This window comes from Manis pentadactyla, chromosome 12, assembly GCF_030020395.1.
Source record: "Manis pentadactyla isolate mManPen7 chromosome 12, mManPen7.hap1, whole genome shotgun sequence".
Lineage (NCBI taxonomy): Eukaryota > Metazoa > Chordata > Mammalia > Pholidota > Manidae > Manis > Manis pentadactyla.
This window is the reverse complement of record NC_080030.1, coordinates 108,400,890-108,421,476: the sequence shown is the minus strand read 5'-3', so window position 1 is coordinate 108,421,476 and position 20,587 is coordinate 108,400,890. Positions and strand designations below refer to the sequence as shown.

General features: G+C 50.9%; 1 protein-coding gene across 1 annotated transcript in view; it reads right to left on the bottom strand.

The window, feature by feature from the left end:
• The window catches only part of ARMC2 (armadillo repeat containing 2), an 87,707-nt gene extending 67,612 nt beyond the window's left edge, over positions 1 to 20,095 (bottom strand). Inside the window, exons 1-5 of the mRNA XM_057489466.1 lie at positions 19,898 to 20,095; positions 16,714 to 16,973; positions 16,212 to 16,284; positions 9,404 to 9,533; positions 4,090 to 4,294 (exon numbers count right to left, since the gene is read on the bottom strand). Of these exons, the coding sequence (XP_057345449.1) occupies positions 4,090 to 4,294; positions 9,404 to 9,533; positions 16,212 to 16,284; positions 16,714 to 16,931 (626 nt within the window). The 5' untranslated portion in view covers positions 16,932 to 16,973; positions 19,898 to 20,095. The remainder of the gene's footprint in view (positions 1 to 4,089; positions 4,295 to 9,403; positions 9,534 to 16,211; positions 16,285 to 16,713; positions 16,974 to 19,897) is intronic.
• Positions 20,096 to 20,587: the final 492 nt, after the last annotated feature.

The following is a 20,587-nucleotide window of genomic DNA, read 5'->3' as shown; positions in this document are numbered from 1 at the left end:
GTCTGGCAGGTTAACCAGACTCTTGGTCACAATGAAAGGGCAAGCTCCCAGATTCTATTTTAGCCAATTGGGACCCGGATCCTATTTCACTCAATTGGAGCTTGGTCTCTCTCCCCTCCAGTCAGCAAGAAGTACACCCACCACCCCTAGACCCTGCCAATTGACCAAAGCCACGACTCATCACCCCCCAACTACCCCCCGGCCCAGCCAATCAGCCAGGGCCATGGCCATCACCCCCCAAACCGCCCTGGAAACCCATAAAACCTTTGTTCTGGGGAAAACGCGCTCTCTTTCTCTGGCATCTTGCCACTGCGTTGGTGTAGATGAGAGATTGAGCTCGAGCTAGCTCGAATAAAGGCTCTTTGCTTTTGCATCGGTGTTGGCTCCTTGGTGGTCTTCTGGGATTCACGACTTTGGGCACAACAATATTCCAAGTCACAAAACCCTGAAGGACTACAAGCAGCCCTACCAAACAGGAAGAAGGGAGGAAAAGAATGGGAGAAAGAGAAAGGAAGGAAGGAAGGAAGGAAGGAAGCAGGCAGGAGAGAGAAGGCGCTCTGGCTCAGGGCGGGGCAGCCTGGGCACAGCCCATCGGGGCTTCCCAAGTACCGTGAACTCGGCCACTCTCGCCAATCCTCAGCTCTGTGTCTCCGCGTCACTCTCCTCTGTCACCCTCCACAGGCAAGGACAGGGCCACCTTGGCCTCAAGACCGCAGCATCTTTACGGTCCGTGAACCTGGAGGGAGCACCTCCCCCGAGGCCTTGGCAGGGGTCCCGGGGGAGCTCAGCCGGCCCGTCTTGGATCACGTGCCCACCTCTGACTCAACCGCTGGCGCTGGTGGGTTCCAGAACTCTGGCTGGGCAGCCTTGGGCCACGTACCCATCCCTGGGAAGGCAGTTCGGAAAGACAGGGTCAGCCCTCGTCCAAGCGCGGGCCGTCTGGCCGCCTTACAGGCTGAGGCAGTTTGCTCTGCGCAGGGAGGCCTGCTGGGCAGGCAGAGTGCAGGAGCTTCGTGTCATGTCGCTGGGGCTGGGGTCACTCTTCAGCTTCAGGGGTGACATTCGTCCCTCTGTTTTTCTCTCTTTGTTGCATTTCATTCAGTGTCATTTCTTACTTTGGTCCCAACAATACTAATGGGACTTGAAGGTTCACAAATAAGGCTTTCAGGCCTCACTCATCATCCCCCGATCTACAGGGAGGTCTGGGAAGAGGCGGGAGTGCAGGACCAGAGCTATTTCCATTTTACAGGTTAGAAAACTGAGCTCCTGAAAGTGTTAAAGAGACTTGCCAAAGGGCACACAGTGAAATTAAGTGGCTGAGAGAGAAATGAACCAAAATCTAGGGATTCAGGCTCCCAGCAAAGAGTTGAGCCTCCATGCAATTGACTGCCCTTGGGGCTTCCTCTTGCAGATCACATTTCCAGACCATGGCCTGAATAACATTGCCACAGAAAGCCTTAACATTTTTTTAAGTAGATACATACAGGGTCTCATCAGCTTGAACCACTGGATGGATGGACGGAAATAAACACACACACATATTTTAACGGAAGCTTTATTATTTTCAATCCTTATGGCAACACAAAGCAAGAGAAAGTGTAGGGCTTTTCAGGGGCAGGCAGCCGAACCGTAACGGGACCCTGACATGCGTGCGTGCACACTGGTAGTGGACACCCGGTTCGAAGACGACAGCTCAGTAGGTCCTGTTCTCGCCTCAGAAGTCAAACAGTCCCCCAAGATCTTGTTTGTGATGCTACCTTGCTCAGCAAATCCTTTTCCGTCACAATGAGCATGAAGTTAACCTCTAGTCCTGCCCATGTCTGATCAGCCATATTCTACATTAAGGTTGTACAAGTCAATGCTGTTTCAAGGAAGTAAAATGCTCCTTTCTGTCCCCAGCCTGAGAGGCCCTCAGCATGGTGGTGGCCCTTGTCAGGGCAGATGCGTGTGTCAGCGCCCCGGGCTGGGAGGGGACACGCCCTCACTTCCTCTCCTCCCAAGCCTCCCCTTTTCCCCGTTTTGCCTTCCCTCCCCTCCCTTCTCCGCCAGCCCAGCTCTCTGTCGAGAGTCTGCCTTTCCCACGTGATGGTTTAAAGATGAAAAGATGTTAATTGCGGGTAAGGCTTCAGCATCAGAACTGGAAATACCCCACTGCATAGCAAAGATGATTTCTTGGAATTATTCACTTAGATGTTTACAAGAAACAATTATCAAATGTCCCGGATTGACTCACAAATGTAATTAATGAAAGACTGGCTAATAGTTTCCATTTTCTGGTTTGTGGTAACCCTACTGTATAAACTGGTTTTTTGGCACCACTTCTAAAAAGCCCCATCCAGTGATTAAAGGAGGCAAAGATTCCTGAAGCAGAAATGCCACTGGAAGTTGAACTTGCAAACCCCACTCAGTCACAGTCACTGTGCGATGCAGAAGCCACCCTAACAAGGCAGAAAGGAGACAACCTGGGCTGCTGCCAGCCACCCCCGTGTGGACAGCCGGAGGAAGGGATTCCAGGACCCCGGGTTCTGCCTTTGTGTCTGTGGGATAAAACAGGGACCAGAGATGCCTTTGCTGTCCCTGGCTGAGGACGGCATCATGAGCTCTGACCGGCCAGGTGATTCTGCAACATCTGAAGGTTTGCAAAAAAAAATAAATGGGAAGAACGCTTGTCTGGGTTTCCCTGGTCAACGCGAGTCATTGTAAAGACGGTGCAGCCACGTGTTTCCATTTCACTTTCGTGCGGAAAGCGATACACGGTGTCCTGTGCCTTCTACAGCTCCGAGGGCTGCGGCCTATTCCCACTTGCTGACACACAGAAAAGATGTGTCGCAACAGCTAGTTTGAGGTTTTGTTTCCTGAACTCCCAAAGTCCCGATTTGAAGTCATCCTTTTCCACTTAAGGAAGCATTTCATTTTTCCTTTAATTTAAAAAATGCTCTGAATGCAAAGCAACTTTACAAGCATCACTCTCTTCAGGCTTGTGCGGCCGACAAGGTCCGTTCAGCCTGACCACCCAGCCACCAGGCAGCCAGCTTGCAGAGCGGCTTTCACACTACACGTACAAGGGCCAAAGTCCGGCCCGAAATCTCAAGTGAGGGCAACAAGTCCTTGGCCCTAAAATGGCCCATGGAATTTAATCTTGTTAAGCAAATTCACACTGGGCACTTGTCCATGATGACCCAATGGGAAGTCAAAGAAAAATATCTTTAACTGAGTGACCTGTACAGTCCAAGACCTTATGCCTATCTTAGCATCGCTGCTGGCTGGGCCTGGAAAAGAGCCTGCTCTCCTCAGTCTGCCCCCCACCCAGGCCCCCAGTTACCCAGGCTTCATTAGGAGAACCCCAGCGTGAGAATTTCCATGGCCCATACTGTGACATTTCTCCACCAATCCTTCATATGGTAGGAAAACTGCTCCTCTATTTTCTCAGGGAAGCCCTAGAAAGCCCTATCTAGGAACAGGGTATGAACTTGGGGGTGCCTAGGTGGGTGGGTGGGGAAGGTGTCAACAAAGACTGAGTTCGAAAGAAAGGCCTTTCTAGGAACATGGCATGAAAGACAGCAATGACCAGTCGTTCACCTTGTGAGGGCTTAGAGAGGGGGCTCTCAGATCACAGACATCTACAGGGCTCTCCCGTTTTAACCACTGGTTTGCAAAATAAGTATCTTAATCAAAGTTTCTACTGGAGAATAAAATAAATTAAGGGTCCACTCTTTTGTGCGATAACAACCGTGAACTGACCCAAAGGGAGGTAACGGATCCCAGGCCAGCAAGAATCCCAAATAGCACACCAAGGAACAATCAGTCATCACTCGGGAGCTGGCGCAGTCCGATGAAAGCAGACCGTTCTGACAGTCCCACCGAGGCAGCGCTTCAGCAGGTAGGGACGTTTCCCCGGGGATTAAACAGGGAAGGAAGGAAATCCACTCCACTCAGCCTGAGAAGAAACCTTCCCTATTCATGCATCATTAATTTAAAACCTGTTTACATAAAAGGGGGAAATGCAAATCAACTCTCTACTTAAGACAGAGAACAAAACAGTAAGTGACAGTTACCCTGACCAGAAAATTAAATAAAAAGAATACTGACCCTCCACCTCTGAGATGGGACGGCAAACACGTCGCTCCTTTGAAGATTTCTTGCTCCTTGATTTCACCGACGCCTCCGTAAGTTAGCTGAAGTGGGTGATTCTTGAAGTGGCCAATGGCATTTGATCGGGTTAAATAAAGCCCATTTATTTTTACCGTAGAGTCCCCCATCATAACTGTTTGTTTGGATATTACTGTCTTCTTTGCTGTAATAATCAAGGAAATGTTTTGTCAAAGCATTTCCTATTTTAGGAATCACAACTTCAATAATTTTACAATCTAAGAATTTATACAAATTAAAACTTACATATTACTTATAACCAAGTCTGGAATTATATGGCCCAAACCTCTCTGAACATCTCCAAGACCTCATCACATCAATTCAGGTAAAAACGGATAGCTTGGAGTCTACCAGAAGGCAAACACTTGAATTTGGGTCTGTGAACAGCCAGTCCACATGAATACTGCTGTGTCCCCATGACAGTGACCCCAACACCCTGAGGAAGCCCCCCAGTAACAAAACCACACAGTCTGCTCTGACCACTCCCTGCTTCAAAACCCTGAGTTCTAAAGCTGGAAGCATCTTCTAAGGTCGTCTAGTCCAACTTGCATTTCTCAGATGAGAAAACCGAGAACCCCAAAGGTTAAGTGACGAGGCTGCAGTCACAGAGCGAGTTTGGGGAGAGCCAGGCCCACACAGTGAGGGCACAGGCTCTGCCCTCTGCCAGCCTCAGGTCACGGGCACGTCCCTTAGCCTCCCTCTCACCTTCCTCCATGTCCCCATCTTACTCCTCAGGCGTCAAGTGGCCTCAGCTGGTATGAACACACTCAAAACTAGACATTCCTGTCGGTCTTGTTAAGAGAGCCCAGGAATCCTGCTTTATGGTCCGGGGTGCTCTCCACAGCACCACGGTACCTTAAACATCTCCACCGATTCACAAAGCACGGTTTCAGCTCACAAAGCATTCTCGCCTATCCCTGTATTTCGGCACTCGTGTCATTCACTCCCTAAGTACAGACTACGCGGCACTGCTGTGTGCCAGGTGCCACTCTGTGTCCTGGCGGCCCAGTGTGGACGAGAGGGTCCAGCTGTCAGGGAGCTTCTGTTCTGGGGGGTGCACACCTATGGCATCGGTGGGGGAGCAGCCCCTCTCCACCCTCACGGTCTGGCAGAGTGGGCTCATCAGCCATTACCAAAGCCACGAGCTGCCCCGGGACCCTCTGCTGCTGGACGTCCACCATCGCACTGAGCATGAGTGGTGATGCTCTGCGTCTCCCTGGCAAATGTGCAGCTGGTCATACTAATTTTGTAATGGACGGTGGGTGGACTACGGGATTCCACAATGGAGGAGCATAACCGTGAGGGATCCGCTCCATTTCACAGGCATTTCTACTATTTCCTAGACTCTGCTTTGGCCTCCAGGGCTACAAACAGGGAAAACCTCTTTCCCTACTGAGGTTGGTCTGGTAGAGGCGACAGAGAGACAGAAGAGTAAGAGAAAAGATGCACAGCATGGCCCAAGCCAGGTGGGGTGGCACATAGAAAGGGGGTTCTGGGGCGCTGGGAGCTGCTCAGGGAAAGGCCCCCAGAGGAGGCGGAGGCTGAGAGGCACTCTGAAGGGCTAGCAGAAGGCAGAGAGTCCTGAGGAAGAGGAACGGAATTCTGGGTAAGAGCCAGCTTCAGGCGTGCGCACTGAGGTCGGTCAGGCCCCAGGCAGAGAGGACGCTTGGCTTAACGCTTTGATTTTGCCATCTTGAAATTCTGAACAATTTTTTAATAAAGAGCCTCACTTTCTCATTTTGCATTAGGTCTAGCAAATCACACAGTGGGTCCTGCCCAAGGCATGAGACAGCAGGAGAGGTCTGGGGAACCGCAAAGAGCTCCAGGATGCTGGTGCCCAGGCACGGGGGCGGGGGGTGGGGGAGGCAGGTGCACAGGCCATGGGGGGAGTGGGCACGTAGGGGGTGGGCAGGCCAGGGGGGGGCAAGTGCACAGGGGGTGGTGGGGAGCAGGGGAACAGGCCATGGGGGCAGCAGGCCCGCAGGCCAGGGAAGCAGTTGCACAGAGAGCAGGAGAAGGACCTGGAATGTTAGTCTGGGGCCAGACCCTCCTGTTTTTGCATAGCCTGCAAGCTAACAATGGCCTTTTATTTTTAAATGATTTGGAAAAAAATCAAAAGAACAGTATTTGGTAACATGTGAAAATCACATGAAATTCAAATCTCACTGCCGTCAATCTGTCGGTGCCTCTTCCCCACTGCAACGGCAGAGGCGAGTAGGTCGAACAGGGGCTGGGTGGCCCACAAGGTCTAAAATCTTTGCTCTCTGGCATTTACAGAATAAGTTTGCCAACTTCTGTGCTAAGTTGGTTTTTCCCAACTGTGTTCCCCAGAAGACAGAGTCGACAGTCAAGTAGATTTGTGAAATGCTGGCTTGAATTAAAACTAAACAGGTGTCTCAGCAGATGGCTCTACCGACCCTTTGATAGGCTCGTGTGCCCCGTGCCTCCCCGAGACGGAGCAGCACGCAGTCTTATTTGAGCACTGACCCCTTTTCCATGGAAAAGCTCTTAATACTTTGCCAGAAGTGTTCTCTAGAACTCACTCTGGCAAATATTCCTGTAGGCACAGGGAGCCCCTGCGGGGTTTTCAGCAAGGGATGACGCAACCCGATCAGTACTTGCTCGCGACCCTCTGGCCCAGGGTGCACAGAGGAAGCCACCCGTTTTCATGGTCCACCGGGATAAAGGGGGAAGCGGCCGAGGCTCACAGCCGCGCGGCTGGGGGCTCGGCTCCCTGGGCACTGACGGCTGACCCCCCTGCAGCCCCCATTGAGCCGAGGGCAGGGCAAGACAGGAGGGTGGAAGGCCAAAGACAGCAAGGGGTGACCACAGCGGCAGCGGCGGCCAGCGGTGGGAAGGGGGAATGCAGACCCGAGCCGTCGGGAAGCCCTGAGGGCTCCTGGGGCCAAGGGGAGGGGAAACGGGGAGGTGGGGACTGCACTGGGGTCTGTGCCCGGCCTGAGCGGCGGGGAGGGGTGGGCCGCACCGCCACCTCCAGCCAGAACCCTATTTGAACGGAGCAGGGAAGCTACTGGCCCCACAAAGGTGGTGATGCACCTCATCCCCTTCATTTCCTTAAATCAGGGATTCCAGACCTGCCACCATAGCCCCTGCCCTTGGCACCAAAGCGGGGACACACCCCGTCTCCATGCCCAGGGGCCTGACCGCCTCAGCTGCCCAACGGACACATTTCTAAGCGAGAGGCTCTGAAGCCAGGCCCGGGGAGCTCTGCACCAACGGTGCCGAGGCTGCAGCCCTGAGATACCTGCTCTAACAGGGCGATGTGCGCTTCGGAAATGACGGCGACCTTTCTGCGCTCGCACAGGCCTCGGGGAGAGGAGTGGGGAGCGGGAAAGACGCAAGTAGGCAGATAAAAACCTCAGGGAGACATGCTTCGGGGCTGCCTGGAGCCGTGAGGACGGCCTCCGTGCTGGGGTACGACCGCCGCACATGGTGCCTCCTGGCACAGCTGAGGCCAAGCGCACCGGGGCCAGGCGGCCGGGGAAGGACAAGCTCAGCCACGCGGGAAGCACAGAAGATGAGGGCGGAGGTGGAATGCCCACCTCGAGTCTCCGGGTGGCCGTGAGTGGCTCACCAAGCAGCAGGTTTCCAACATGAGCAACTAAGAGTTAAATGCATTGCGCTGCATCCAGGCTCAGAAGCAAGAACATCGCGTAGAGGATGCTTGAGTGGCCCCACACCAGCTCTGCCACCTGTTTGCAAGAAGTGACCCAGCTCCTGCCACGTCTGACCTGAGTCACCCCCACTCGGGCTCCAGACCCCACCTGCTCTCACCCGGCGAGGGCTTCGGTCCATCAAGCACCAGGCCCTCCTGACCTGAGGGGTCCTACCAGGGCCCTGCCATGCTCACCACTCTCTCCACGATCGGTCTCCACCCTCTACTCTATCCTCACAGCGCTCGTCGGAGCCCAAGTCACCCATTTCTTCGCTCTCCTGTCCGCTGTCTGTCCCCCTCAGCAGACTGTCAGCCTGAACAGTGCCGGGAACCTCGAAGGGGCTCAAGAAACACCTCACTGACCAACTGTTCAACAAACTAAGACGTGGGGTGAAGCGGGTTGGGGTCATGGACAAGCTCCCAAGACACCCGGCACAACACGCACCCGACTGCCCCCTGCCTCTCGCTTCTCTGTGACCTGCCACTCCCGCAGCGTCACCAGGGACCGTGGCCAGAGGGGCACTGAGTGTGGTGGGCAGTCACACGTGGGCAGCCGCTGCTGCGACCCCGGTTGGGGGGCGTGGGGTGCCACTTGGCTCCAGCCGGTCCCAGGGGCTACACAGCGCGCGGGCCAGGGCTGCTGGTAGTCCAGCTTTGTCACATGGAGGCATCGATCCGGATTCCTCCGTGAGATCTTTTAAATATTGGTGACTCATCGAAAGAAAATGCTCCCAGATGTTCAGGTGGCGGCTCACGGGAGGCCCACCTGCAGGCCCCGTCCTCTGTGACTGCGAACCTCACCCTCTCCGTCCGTCCTCGTCGGCTGGAGGACAGACGGCCAGCTCTGTCAGCCCGTGGGGACATGGTCTCCTGACTTTTTTACCCCACACACCAAGAACAAATGTATAATAGAATTTGATATAATATATAACAGCTTTATGATATGACTCTGACCACACACCTACATGACTGAAGTAAAGGCTCTTGAAGCAAGACTTACCCGTATCGTCTGCAACGTGCCCTGATACTTCCACTAAATTGGGTCTCATGCCACCAACGAGACGTTTCCTGCAGGCTGACCAACAGCGCGCTCTGGCCGGGAGCGACCCCCGCTGTCGGGGGCACTCCTGAGAATTTGAGGTTCTCGCCCCTCCAGCTCCAGGTGCACAATACACACCTGCCAGCAGCCGCCTCCGCCCGCACTTCCACGTGGGACCTAAGCTTAGGTACGTGGAATGAGTCATAAATACGCCTCATGAAATTAACCACTTTTTGAACTCTAACTTCAAAACCATTTATTTCCAATAGAGGTGAGCCGCGTCATCGGAAAACACTTCCCAAATACTCTTTTCCTTCCAAGTACCTTTTCCTAAAAAAAACTGATAGTTAGGTATTCTTTATGAAAACCCACAAAGACATGAGCCATGTTCCTGGGCCAGCTTCACCCCAGTATTAGCTCTCGGCTGATGCAGACGTCAGGGTGGAGCTGCAACAGCGACGGCAACAGCGCCGCGGGCAGAGTCGGGGAAGGAGCGTGCCCCCCACCCCCACCCCCGTCCCGAGGGGCCGCGGCCTTACCCCCGGCGGGAGGAGGGGTCCTGGCCGGCGGGGGCGCCCGGCTCCTCATCTTCGCGGGGTCCGCGGTGGGCGTGGGGAAGGAAGCGCAGGGGCCCCCGTCCGTGCTGGGGGCTGCCGGGGCTCTCGGTTTCTGGGGAGAAAGTTTTAAATGATTGACGCGAGTCTCTGCGCCTCAAACCAGCCTCCCCAATCCTGGGCGGCCCTGCGGCTCGCGGCCGAGCGCGGGTTTCTGCGGGGCATCAGCCCGGCCCCTTCCTCCTGGTGCGTCCTGCACAGGGTGCTTTTCACTGCGCTGGTGAGTATGCATTACTCTGTCGCCCTGCTTAGGGTATTTGAGAAAAATAGTTTACTCATGCTAGCAAATAGATACTTGGATAAATGACTACAGAATTTGGTAGAGTATATTTAATGCGCTTTGCAAATTTCTGTGTTGTGTTCAGTTCAGTTCAGAAAACATTTGCTGGGCACCTACATGTGCCAAAAACTCTGTGGGATACAAAAACTACCTGTACGTATTCTGGACTCCACAAAAATATATATTTTTAAATGGCATACACAAACTTTTGAATAACTTAGATTAAAAAGTCATAAAACCTAAGAGCAGGGAGTTGCCTTGGAATTAAATGATATCAAAGTGTTGTATTTTCTACATCTCAAGAATTCTATGCTGGTACCCTTGGTCTGACCTCCGGGTGGCGGCGGCCTCGGCGGTGGCCTCCCGCCCAGGCTGGAGTCCACAGGCGCCCACACTCCCGCCCGCCTTCTGCGCTGCCTTCCGCCTCCGACTTTAGCTCAATTCTGTTTAAGGAAGATCTAAGGGCAGCAAGTTCTTTTAATTCTCTAACCAAAAATAACTGAGTTAAGCTCCTAAATCCACTTATACAATACGTGAAATGAGTGACTCTCAATCTAGTGGATCAATCAACAAATTTTTTAAAAATCCAGTGTGAAATTCAAGTCAGATAAGTTGGAACAAAGGGTGGGGTCATTGATCATCTAGGGCACACAGTTTCAAATGCTGGGCTCTCACATACACCAGCTGAGCTCAGGCATCTACACTGGAGTTCTCCTTCCAAAAACTTACCTCCTTCAATAATGATAATGTTTTCCAAATATTTTTTATATCCTCGTGTTCATTTGCACCCATAGTTGGTTCATAACCAGACCAAAAAAATTAGCTTTATGACTTTAGAGATACATTTTTCTAAACACAGTTAGAAAAAGGGTATGAAATAATCAGATTAATATAGAGGAAAAGTAAATGACTTTGGGATCAAAGCAGTCTGGAGTGGAATCCACTTACTAGTTATGTGAACTTGGGCGGGCCATTCGCTTTTCTGAACTTGCCCAGCCGTTAAATGGGGCCAGGAGCCTCCACCTCGCACAGACACTGACATACACAGTTCCTGTTATGGAGGCTCCAGAAATACCAGCTCCCTTTCCTGTGTAAGCTGCTCACCCTTTATTTATGAGATTTGGTTCCAAGCGACTTTTAAGTCTCAAAAGCAAAGACTCCCGCCTTGGACACAACCTTGCAGGGGGAAGGACCCCGACTCCAGGCGGGCCCCTCCCGGAGGCAGCAGCCACCCCTGCCGGTGTGAGCCCTGCCACGTCCATCTGATGGGCAGCCCCTTCACCTCCTGGCCTCCCTAACGTGTTGCCGGGGGTCTACGGGAGCAGGCCTGAGGCTGCGAAGGTAACAGGGATAGAAAGCTGAGAGGGTAGCACAGGAAAATCGGTGCTTGGACATCATCAAAGACGAAATACAGAGGACAACCCCAATATTGAACGTGAGTATGAGGCTTCCTCACCTTGAAACGTCTGCACCCTGCAGGTGGCACAGTGCAGATAAAGTAAATGGCTTCTCTTCCAGATGCGTGAGTGTTACTCGTGTTTCGGGTACTAAATAAAAGATCTTATGAGAGGGGAAAACATGGGTTTACAACAACTGATTTTTACCCAAAAGAAACTGAATTCTAAAGGGCATCAAAAAACACCAGAGACCCACACACACACACACACACACACACACACACACACACACACACACACACACACACGCATGCGTGCATGCACTAAAAGGCCTCTCAGAAATTAGAAAGCAAACACTAAGAATCCCCAGAAGAACATGACCCTTGGACATGGTGGCTGCTCGTGCATTCCTACCACCGTGACTGTCTCCAGTTGCTCTGGGCTCCGCGGTCACTCTCCGCTGTAATGTTACCATTCTTTTCAGAAACAGTGAGAGAAAACCACTCCCCTGGCATCCCTGTTCTGCTTTTCCTTATCTAGCTCTCCGCTGTCCTCAAGCTATAATGAGGCTTCCAACCCCCTTTCTTTTTAAAATACATTAAATTTTACTTGGCCAAATACTTGAAGCTGGGATCCCCTAAAATACAAAAAGGAGGCCCAAGCTACTGTCGCTGTGAGAAGCCGGGAGTGACCACCCCGGGGCGGTGGCTTCTGCAAGACTGGTGATGACCTTTTCCTTCTATTTGAAGGCTGGTTCCTGAGTGTCTGGAGGCTGTGGCACTAATCAAGCTGCACTCTTACACTCTGTGCCTCTCCTGCAGGTCAATAAAAAGTCTAACAGAAACATCTGCACTTAAATCGCAAGGCTCAGTAAGTTTAGGAAAGACAGGTTTGGGAGAACTCTGTTTTGACAATGGTAATGAGGAAAGGTGGAGCGTCCTATTTATTCACACGGTCCTATCTCCTTTCTGACTTCACATGATCCAAAGTATGACAGCAGCTGTCCTGCGTGCGTGAGTCTGAACGCCGCTCACCAGGGTGGCAGAGGGGCACCAGGGATAAACACCACCACCCGAAAGAGCACGTCCTCAAGCTGCCGAGAAAGAGAAAAGATAGCTGGGCACACTGTGCAGCAGGCAGATACCGCTAAGGTATACCTGGGCACACTGTGCAGCAGGCAGATACCACTAAGGTATACCTGGGCACACTGTGCAGCAGGCAGATACCACTAAGGTATACCTGGGCACACTGTGCAGCAGGCAGATACCACTAAGGTATACCTGGGCACGCTGCGCAGCAGGCAGATACCGCTAAGGTATACCTGGGCACACCTGTACAGCAGGCAGATCCCAATGTTAAGGGAAGACTGCAAACTGCAGGGTTTTCCACCTGTCTCATAAGATTATGGGTCTGGGAACCCTGGTGAGCTAGTTGGCCAGCCAACCAAGGCATTCCTGGGTGTAAGTAGCCCACCGCCTGCTGGAGGGCATGGGGGGAGCACAGGGCCAGTAGAGGGGGAAAAACAGAAGGGCAAAGAGTAGAGCTGCTTTGTTAAATGCAGGAGCTGGAACGGGCTGCTCTCCGGGTCCCTCTGACCCGTCTGACCGCTGGGTGAGGAATTGCTAAAGGGCAAACTAGTCTGAGAAAGGGTCCTAGAGCCTAAAAGAGCTGCAATTCGACAGGTTAGGGCAAGCTGATTCCTCCAGCAGGTGCACCTCGAGTCCGAGGTGCCTCCCCCCACCGCCGGCTGTCCCCTTCATCCCACCCCCTCCCCCTCCACTCCTATCTCCCCTGATCTCCCCCCTTGGTCATTTAGTGATGACCATAGTAGGAGGGTCTTTTAAGGGAGAAGCAGAAAGTGGGAGGGGCGGTGGAAGGCAGGTGGTATGAGGCCACTTTCAGAGCTTCTTTACTGGGAGTTCCAAACTTTAATTATTTTAAAATGAAATATACCTAAGACCCTTACACAATCCACTAAAACAAAATCATTTCAGACTTAAAGGAGTTTTCTGAGCCTGCTTTTACTTTACTCATTGAACTCAACCATTCTGCAGTCAAGAAATTTACGTGCAATGACCCTGAACAGAGGGAACTGCAACCTCACCTGCTAACATTCATCCTACGGTCCAAGGATCGCCCCAGTTCAACAAGGACCAGGTTCACTCCAGAAACAGAGACTTTGAGGGAAGAGGAGGTTCAAACTGAGGGAGTCCCAAAAAACTATAGCAATGTAAAAACAACTCACAGAAGTCAGGTGACAGACTGTGCAACAGAGAGCCGCCCTCCAGCAAGGGAGACCCACTGGGCCGCCGAACAGGGGCCCTCTTGCCGTGGCTGGCTCAAAACCTGGGTGGTTTCCAATGTCATAGGTGCAAAAAGCCAAGTGTCAACAATGGCTGGCAAAGTATTTACTGCGTATTAGTTCACGCTTACTATTTTGGAATCTTATTTTTGTCATCTGCAGTATAAGAACAAACATAATCTTCCTCACAGAAGCATTCTGATGCATACTTTAAGAAGATAAGATACATTTTGAGACATTGGGGGAATTTGGACATGGACGGTATATTAAATGGCACCACCGGAAAATGCTGATTTTCTGAGCTGTGACAACAGTACTGCGTTTATGTAGGACACTGTCCCTGCTCCTGTGAGGTGCACACTGAAGGCTCGGTATGAGAAGTCTTACCAGGCCAGTGATTTACTTCCAAATAGCTTGTCAGCAATACACACATGCACGCCCACACACACACACACGTGCACACACACATGCACATACAATAAAAGTTGAGAAGCAGCTTGACTGACACCCAGTCCCATAAAGGCTCAGGAGTCGGCATCACCAGGCCCTTGCGGTTCTGGGGACACAGGGCATGCACATCCACAAGAAGGGGTGGCTGCTCCACACAGCCAGGCTGCTGAACCCGAAGCAGAATAGAAGCCTGCTCTCTCTCGAGAGTAAGACGGAGGGTCTCTGAGCCAGGACACCCGGGCACAGCTAGCGTCAGGGTGCCTTTGCAAACACAGATAAAACTGAATGCTTACATACTGAAGGCTGGGCATTCCTACCTTCTTCTACCACCTGGTTCCTGGACATTAGCAACCAGCCTTAATCCTCCAGACAAGAGCTTGGAAGGTAACTTCGGTAGAGAACTGACTAGCCCGCAAGAAAAGCCCTGGAGATTCTGCCAGGGGGGCCTCACAGATGACACAGCACAGCAGATCGCCCTAAATGTAGGTGTGGGCAGGTATCACCAACAGGCCGAGCAACCCATTCCATGCATTTCCAACTCTCAAATAAGAATAGCCTGAACTATCAGAGGAAGGCCTTTGATATGAAAACCAAAGGCCAAAACAAACAAAAAACAGAGCAGAGACACGGCAGGAAGACCATGCGGAGACACAGAGAAGACGGCCGTCTACTAGCCAAGGAGAGAGGCCTCAGGAGAAACTAACCCTGCCACCACCTTGATCTGGACTGTGGAACTGTGAGGAAATAAATTTATGTTGTTTAACACACACACAAGCAACAGAGACATTAAAGTAAGAAGAAAATAATAAAAAAATCAAAACTATCATTAATGTACACAGATAAGATTCTACAGCCATGGAATAAGAGAATACTATATGTTTAAAAAAAAGATAATCTGGGGGGAAGAATCTTTTGGAAATTAAAAATACGATAGAAATGAAAAGAACTCAATAAAAGGATTAGAAGATAAAGTCTCTTCCAGAAAAAGATGGGAAATGAAAAGAGAAAATAAGAAAACTGAAATATCAGTCCAAGAGATCCTATATCTAAACAATAAATTCCAGAAAAAGCAAAGAGAACAAAAGATGGGGAGACTCATCCAAATAACTGAGGACATTTCCCAGAGCCGAAGGATCCCAGGTTCCACAGTGAAGTGCCCAGCGTGGTGGATGACAATGGCCTACACACAGGGCCGGTTCCGTGACATTTCAGAACACCAGGAACAAAGAGAAAAAATCCGACAAACTTCCAGAGAGAAAACACAGCACTCAAATAATTTACTTCCCATACACACTTTCTCAAGAAGTTACCTGGGGGAGTGCTCCCCAAACAAGAGCCCATCAATGAGGAGGTCTTGGGGTACAGTTAGCAGGAAGGCCAGCACCAGAGGGAGTGGCGCGCTGCGTCAGACGCCCAGGGCAGGTGGATTGGGAGGGGGTGCGGAAAGTCCTCCCAGGAGACGGGGCAGCAGGGTACCGCGTGTGCCTGGATGTGCAAAGGAGATTTGGACCACTGGGGAGGAGTTTTGGGGTGAAACAGTAGTAATACAAAACTGAAAAAGCAGGACGATTTTTAACGCCAGGAAAAACAAAAAGTGGTCCAGGGAAGAAGTAATCATCATTAATCATCATTAGTTCAAGGCTCAGCTATAACAGGGGTTATACAATCATAAAGAGGTCTAACCAAACTTATGATTTATCTCTATTGGGAGAAGCCGTGGGGACAGAAAGGGTGTTGGGAGGAGGTGTGGGAAGACAGACGAGTTAAATTTTTATCTTCCTTATGGGAAGTCATTAGATAATTCCTCAAGCTCATAAGTCAGAGAGCAGCAAGTCACTGTGTTATTTAGAAATTTGGATGTAAATACCAAAAGAATGTGCCAAAAGAGTTTAAACTGAGAGCCACTGGGGAGGGGAGAATGAAGAATAAGAAGAAAGGAAACAGCTGGAATTTTTTGTGACATATGTCTGACTCTGCATGTACATGCATGATTTGCTTGTATATATAACTATTAAAAATTATATATACACATAACTATTAAAAAACAAAAAAAATTGTGAAACACTGTTTGCCAGGTTATTATAGATTTCTAAAATCTTTTATTATCAAACTATAGGTAAATAATAGCAGTGTATCATTAGACACTAACCATATATTTGAAAAAGTATAGAAGAATTTCCTTTCAATTTAAGTTATTAGTATGTTTCAGTCTATGTGATCATTTTCTTAGGATATCTAAGTGCTGATTCCAAGTATTCTGGCCAATTCTAGTTTGCAGCGCTCACGGTGCTATGAAATACTCACGAGTTCCAGGGGACTGAGCCGCGCACCAGAGGTGGGCCTGGAGTCAGACAGCTCGAAACTGGATGTGTGGAGGCTACACAGGAGAGGGAACAGAAATGTCAGTTTGTAAAGAATCATTTCTTTTATTCACACCAGCCCCAAAACAAGTAAAAGCATTTGATGCATCAGCCTTGCGGAAGAAGCAAGTTCAGAAAATCACTTAAAAATTATTAAAGTCCTCTCATTGCTTTTAGAAGGATTAAAAATATTGAATGATGAAAAGACATGTATATAGTCTTTAAAGCTTTGTTTGTACCACGTTATAAAGTTGCCATGACAATCACTATTAGCCATCTCTATCTAAAGCAACTTCTTGCACCCAGGGTCTGGGGTTATCTTTAGGAATCCTGAACAGATAGGAGAGGTTAAATGAGAAGTCAGACTAAAAAGGCAGCTAGAACTAAGGGCAAACGCCACGTGGTGGCTGACAGATCTGAGTGTGCTGGCAAGGCAGCGGCATTACCTGAAGGAGGAAGGAGGCCTGCTTTCTGGTGTTCTCGAAGAGGCGGGCCCGAATAGCGTCCTCTGGTCTTCCCGGGGTGTGAATGGTCTCTGGGTCCTGACCGCTCTTAAGGCGTTTCGTGCTTCACTTATGATTTCTGCACTGGTCTTCTGCTTGGAGGCTGAAGGTCGGTAAAATGGATCCAACTTTTCTAGCTTTTTATTGTTTGGAGACAGCATCTTGCCTTTAAAGTAAAACCGTCTTCAGGTAGACACCACACCCTGAAAACATAACCAACTATTTTTTTCAAAAAATCAACTATTTTCATCCAGTAGTTTAGACAGTGTTTAAACCCATCCATACATGTGTAAGCCATTCCTGAATGTTGAAGCTTAAAAAAAATCATAGGCGATTTTTAATTAAAAATCTACCAGGCAGTTACAACTAGAAGATCAGGATGGGAGAAGAGCTTTCAACGGTAACAGGCTGATGGGCACAGTTATGCCAGCGGGAATGTATGTGACTGAGGGAAGAGACCCAAAGTAGCAGCAGACCCTGGGGAGAAAAGACGAAGAATCACGAAGGACAGACGCCGATGAGAAAACCCTATCATGTTCTCAGACCTACCAAGGAATACTGGGGGTGGGGGCAGGGGTGGGGGGAGCTCTGTTAAAATGTCTCCCTAACATTTCCTTTTCATTCCTACTGCCCTCCACACAAAATGCTAATATAAGGTTAAATTTAGAGAGATGGGCCTATTTCCAAACTGTATTTGCTTTTACAAATGTAATCTGTAAATCAGACAAATGTTCAGCCCCACACTTGCCCATGGTGTATGTGGACGAACTGACTCAAATCACCTTCAATTTGAGGTACATCCTCGATGAATAAACACCAAACACCCACATCAGATGCTCCTTTCCTGGGCCATCTCTCGGTCAGACATGCACAGGGCCCATGACAACACAGGCCCTTCTGATGCTGCCGAGGCCCACAGAGGCCTGGTTAGTGTGGCAAGACACCTGACCGCTCTAAACTTCAAAAAGCTGAGATTTTAGAAACTTAATTCCAATTAGTACATGGTATTAGGTGTTTATTAAACAATAAACCTCTAAACTCCTGAAAATGTTTCACCTCAAGGGAGACAGAGGTCTGGAAATTATTCATATATTTTGGCTGCCCGGTTTTAGAATAACTTCTGCAAAAAAGAAAAAACGTTTTGTGATATATGCCCAAGGAAACTGAAAAGACTCCATTTCCATAAGTAGAATCAACAGCTGGTTCCTTAGAGAAATAAGGGGATTTACTATGTTAGGATTCTACACACTAGGTTGTTATATAACAATAGGCAACAAGAACATTTGTTTAGATCTGCCCAGGCCCCACCCAGGGTGTTTTTAAGGAAAAGAGGATGATGAAAACTACAAAAAATATGCTATGGCTTTCATATGGAAAGGCCAGGTGTTGAGGGGGAACAGTACAAAATTACTAGATAAGCAATACCATTGTAGGAATTCTTGACAGAGGAGTTTGAATTCAGGTAAAGCCTGCAGAATTACGTATATTAAACAACTAACAAAAACCATGGCAGGCCTAGTATATTACACGGAGTGTGTGTTGGACACGAAGGAGCCCTGGAAATGAAGACTGGAGTAGGACCAGGAAGAGAACTGGAGGGCAGGTCAAGAAATTAAATAAAAGCTGCCAAGCAAATTAAAATATGTTAAGGCATGATGTGGTCTGGCAGGGATGGGCAGGAAGGAAAGGAGGGAAAAGAGTGGAATGGACACAATCAGGCGGTTGTTACAGTCGCCTGGCTTGCTCAGGAGCACTCAAGAAAGCGTCCTGGGTGTGCCTCTCCCGGGCTCGGGTAGGTGTCCCCCCCCTGAGCTTCACACACCCGCAGGCTGGCCTCTGTCGGCACGCCCTCCCACTGTGTTAGAACTGCCTCTACACCTGGTGTCGCCCCACCAGACTCTGGCCCCAGTTCTTCATGTGAGGCGAGGCTGAAGGTCAACACCTGTGCAGTTGCCGGACTACACTTTCAAGTGCACACCAGAGCTGGGAAATCCCCACACAAAGGCGGCCTGGCTTCTCTGAAACGTTTGTTACAGAAACATTATTTGTAAGCTTATACTTATTTATAAACACCTGTGTTTATCTTTGCCGAACCAAGAGCCCTCTTGCCAAATGCAGCACTGCCCCATCGGAATGTTCCCGACAGCAAAGACTGGGCATCTCCACATAACCCTACAGATCAAATACTCAAGACCCTCGCCAGGATTTTGAATGACTTTTGTGTTACTATGAGCATTCCAGGGGGCCAATGGGTAAGCGCTTAGATGCTGGAGGAAGGGTTCAAACGCTCCCTTACAATTCAAAGCTACATAACCGTGGGCAAGGCTTCTAACATCGCCAAGCGCTAGTTGCCTCCTCTGTAAAATGCACATAATAATAGTAATTGCTTCATAGGATTATTTTGAGAATTAAATGCCAACATTCATGTGAAGTACTTTTGCATGGTGCCTGGCCCTTAGAAAACGTTAAGTACTGTCCAAGTGCTACGCAAATAAAAGGATACAACAAAAACTTCCCCCATGAATTAAAAACTTAACAAAGAAATTGCAGAAGGGATGACTTGCTCAGTGTTTGCAATTTTTAAGTTTAAAAACTTAAATGGGAGTGTTTCCTTTATGAAAACAGAATTTTGATTATTTTATTGAACGTCAGCTATGCCAAATCAACAACTTACCAGAATTGATAAATTCTCAAACAGGATACAAAGAGCAGAGGCATGGGTCGTGCAAACGTTGGATGTGAATGTATACTGTGCAACACACTCGCTGGGCTTCATCCGCACCTGGAAGAGCCCAGTACAATCGTGTGACCTCAGCCGGGCCACACTGTCGCCCAAAGCCCCTTAGCCAACCGCCATCTCATCCAGCACATATTACTGGGCTAGGACCGCGCACTTGGCTTAAATGCTTCGGTGGAGAAACGAAGATCCGCGGCCCAGCCCGGGCGTCCACGGGGCTCTCGCCGCCTCTCCCCCGCTACCGGGTCGGAACGGCGGCGGCGGGAGCCTCTCCGCCCGCGCGCAGCGGCTCTGCACTCCGGGCCCCCAGCCAGTCCGCGGCAGGACGCCGCACCTTCGTCCCGCTCGCGCGGCCGGCGTTCCCATGGCAACCGTACACAAACTACCTACCCGGGCCCCGGAGCCGCCGGCCCGCACAGCCAGAGCACCGCTGGGCGGGCGGCGCGGGCCAGGAGACGCGCCGGGAGCGGGAGCAGGCAGGGGGCTTCCGGCCAGCCCCGAGCCCCGAGCCCAGCTCCACAGACCGACCAGCTGCGCGGTTCAGCCGGGCTTTCGGCTTTTCCGAGGCGGCGTGCGGCGGAGCGGGGCGGGGTGGGCGAGGCGGGGCCGGAGCCGCGCAGGCCACTGAGCTTGCGCGGCTCCCGGCGCGCGCGTAGAAACGCTGAGGCCGGCGGGATGGCAGTGGGCGGGGCTTGGAGGGTGGTGGGCGTAGCCTGGCGGGCGGTAGGCGGGGAGTGCGAGGCCCGGGCGGAGCGGGAAGCGCGGGCTCGGCCTGCGGGGGCGGGGCGCGGAGTGGCCTGCATGACCGCGGTTTCCGCCGTTGGCGAGTCCGGGCTGTGCTCCGCAACTCTGCTGAGCCAGCGGGCGGGCAGCTTAGTGCTTGGGGTCAGGGGCCAGGTTTTGTGGGTCAGGATGCGGCCCTGCACAGCCTTGGACTGGGTGCTTACCGCGCCCGTCTCCTCCTCCGTGACCTGGCTGCGAAACAGCGCTGCACGCGGCAGCCTGAGCATGTGAAACTCGGCTGTGTTCAATTTCAGCCCTTGCGCTGGGCAGCCCCTTAGAGCTTACCAAGGGCGTTTG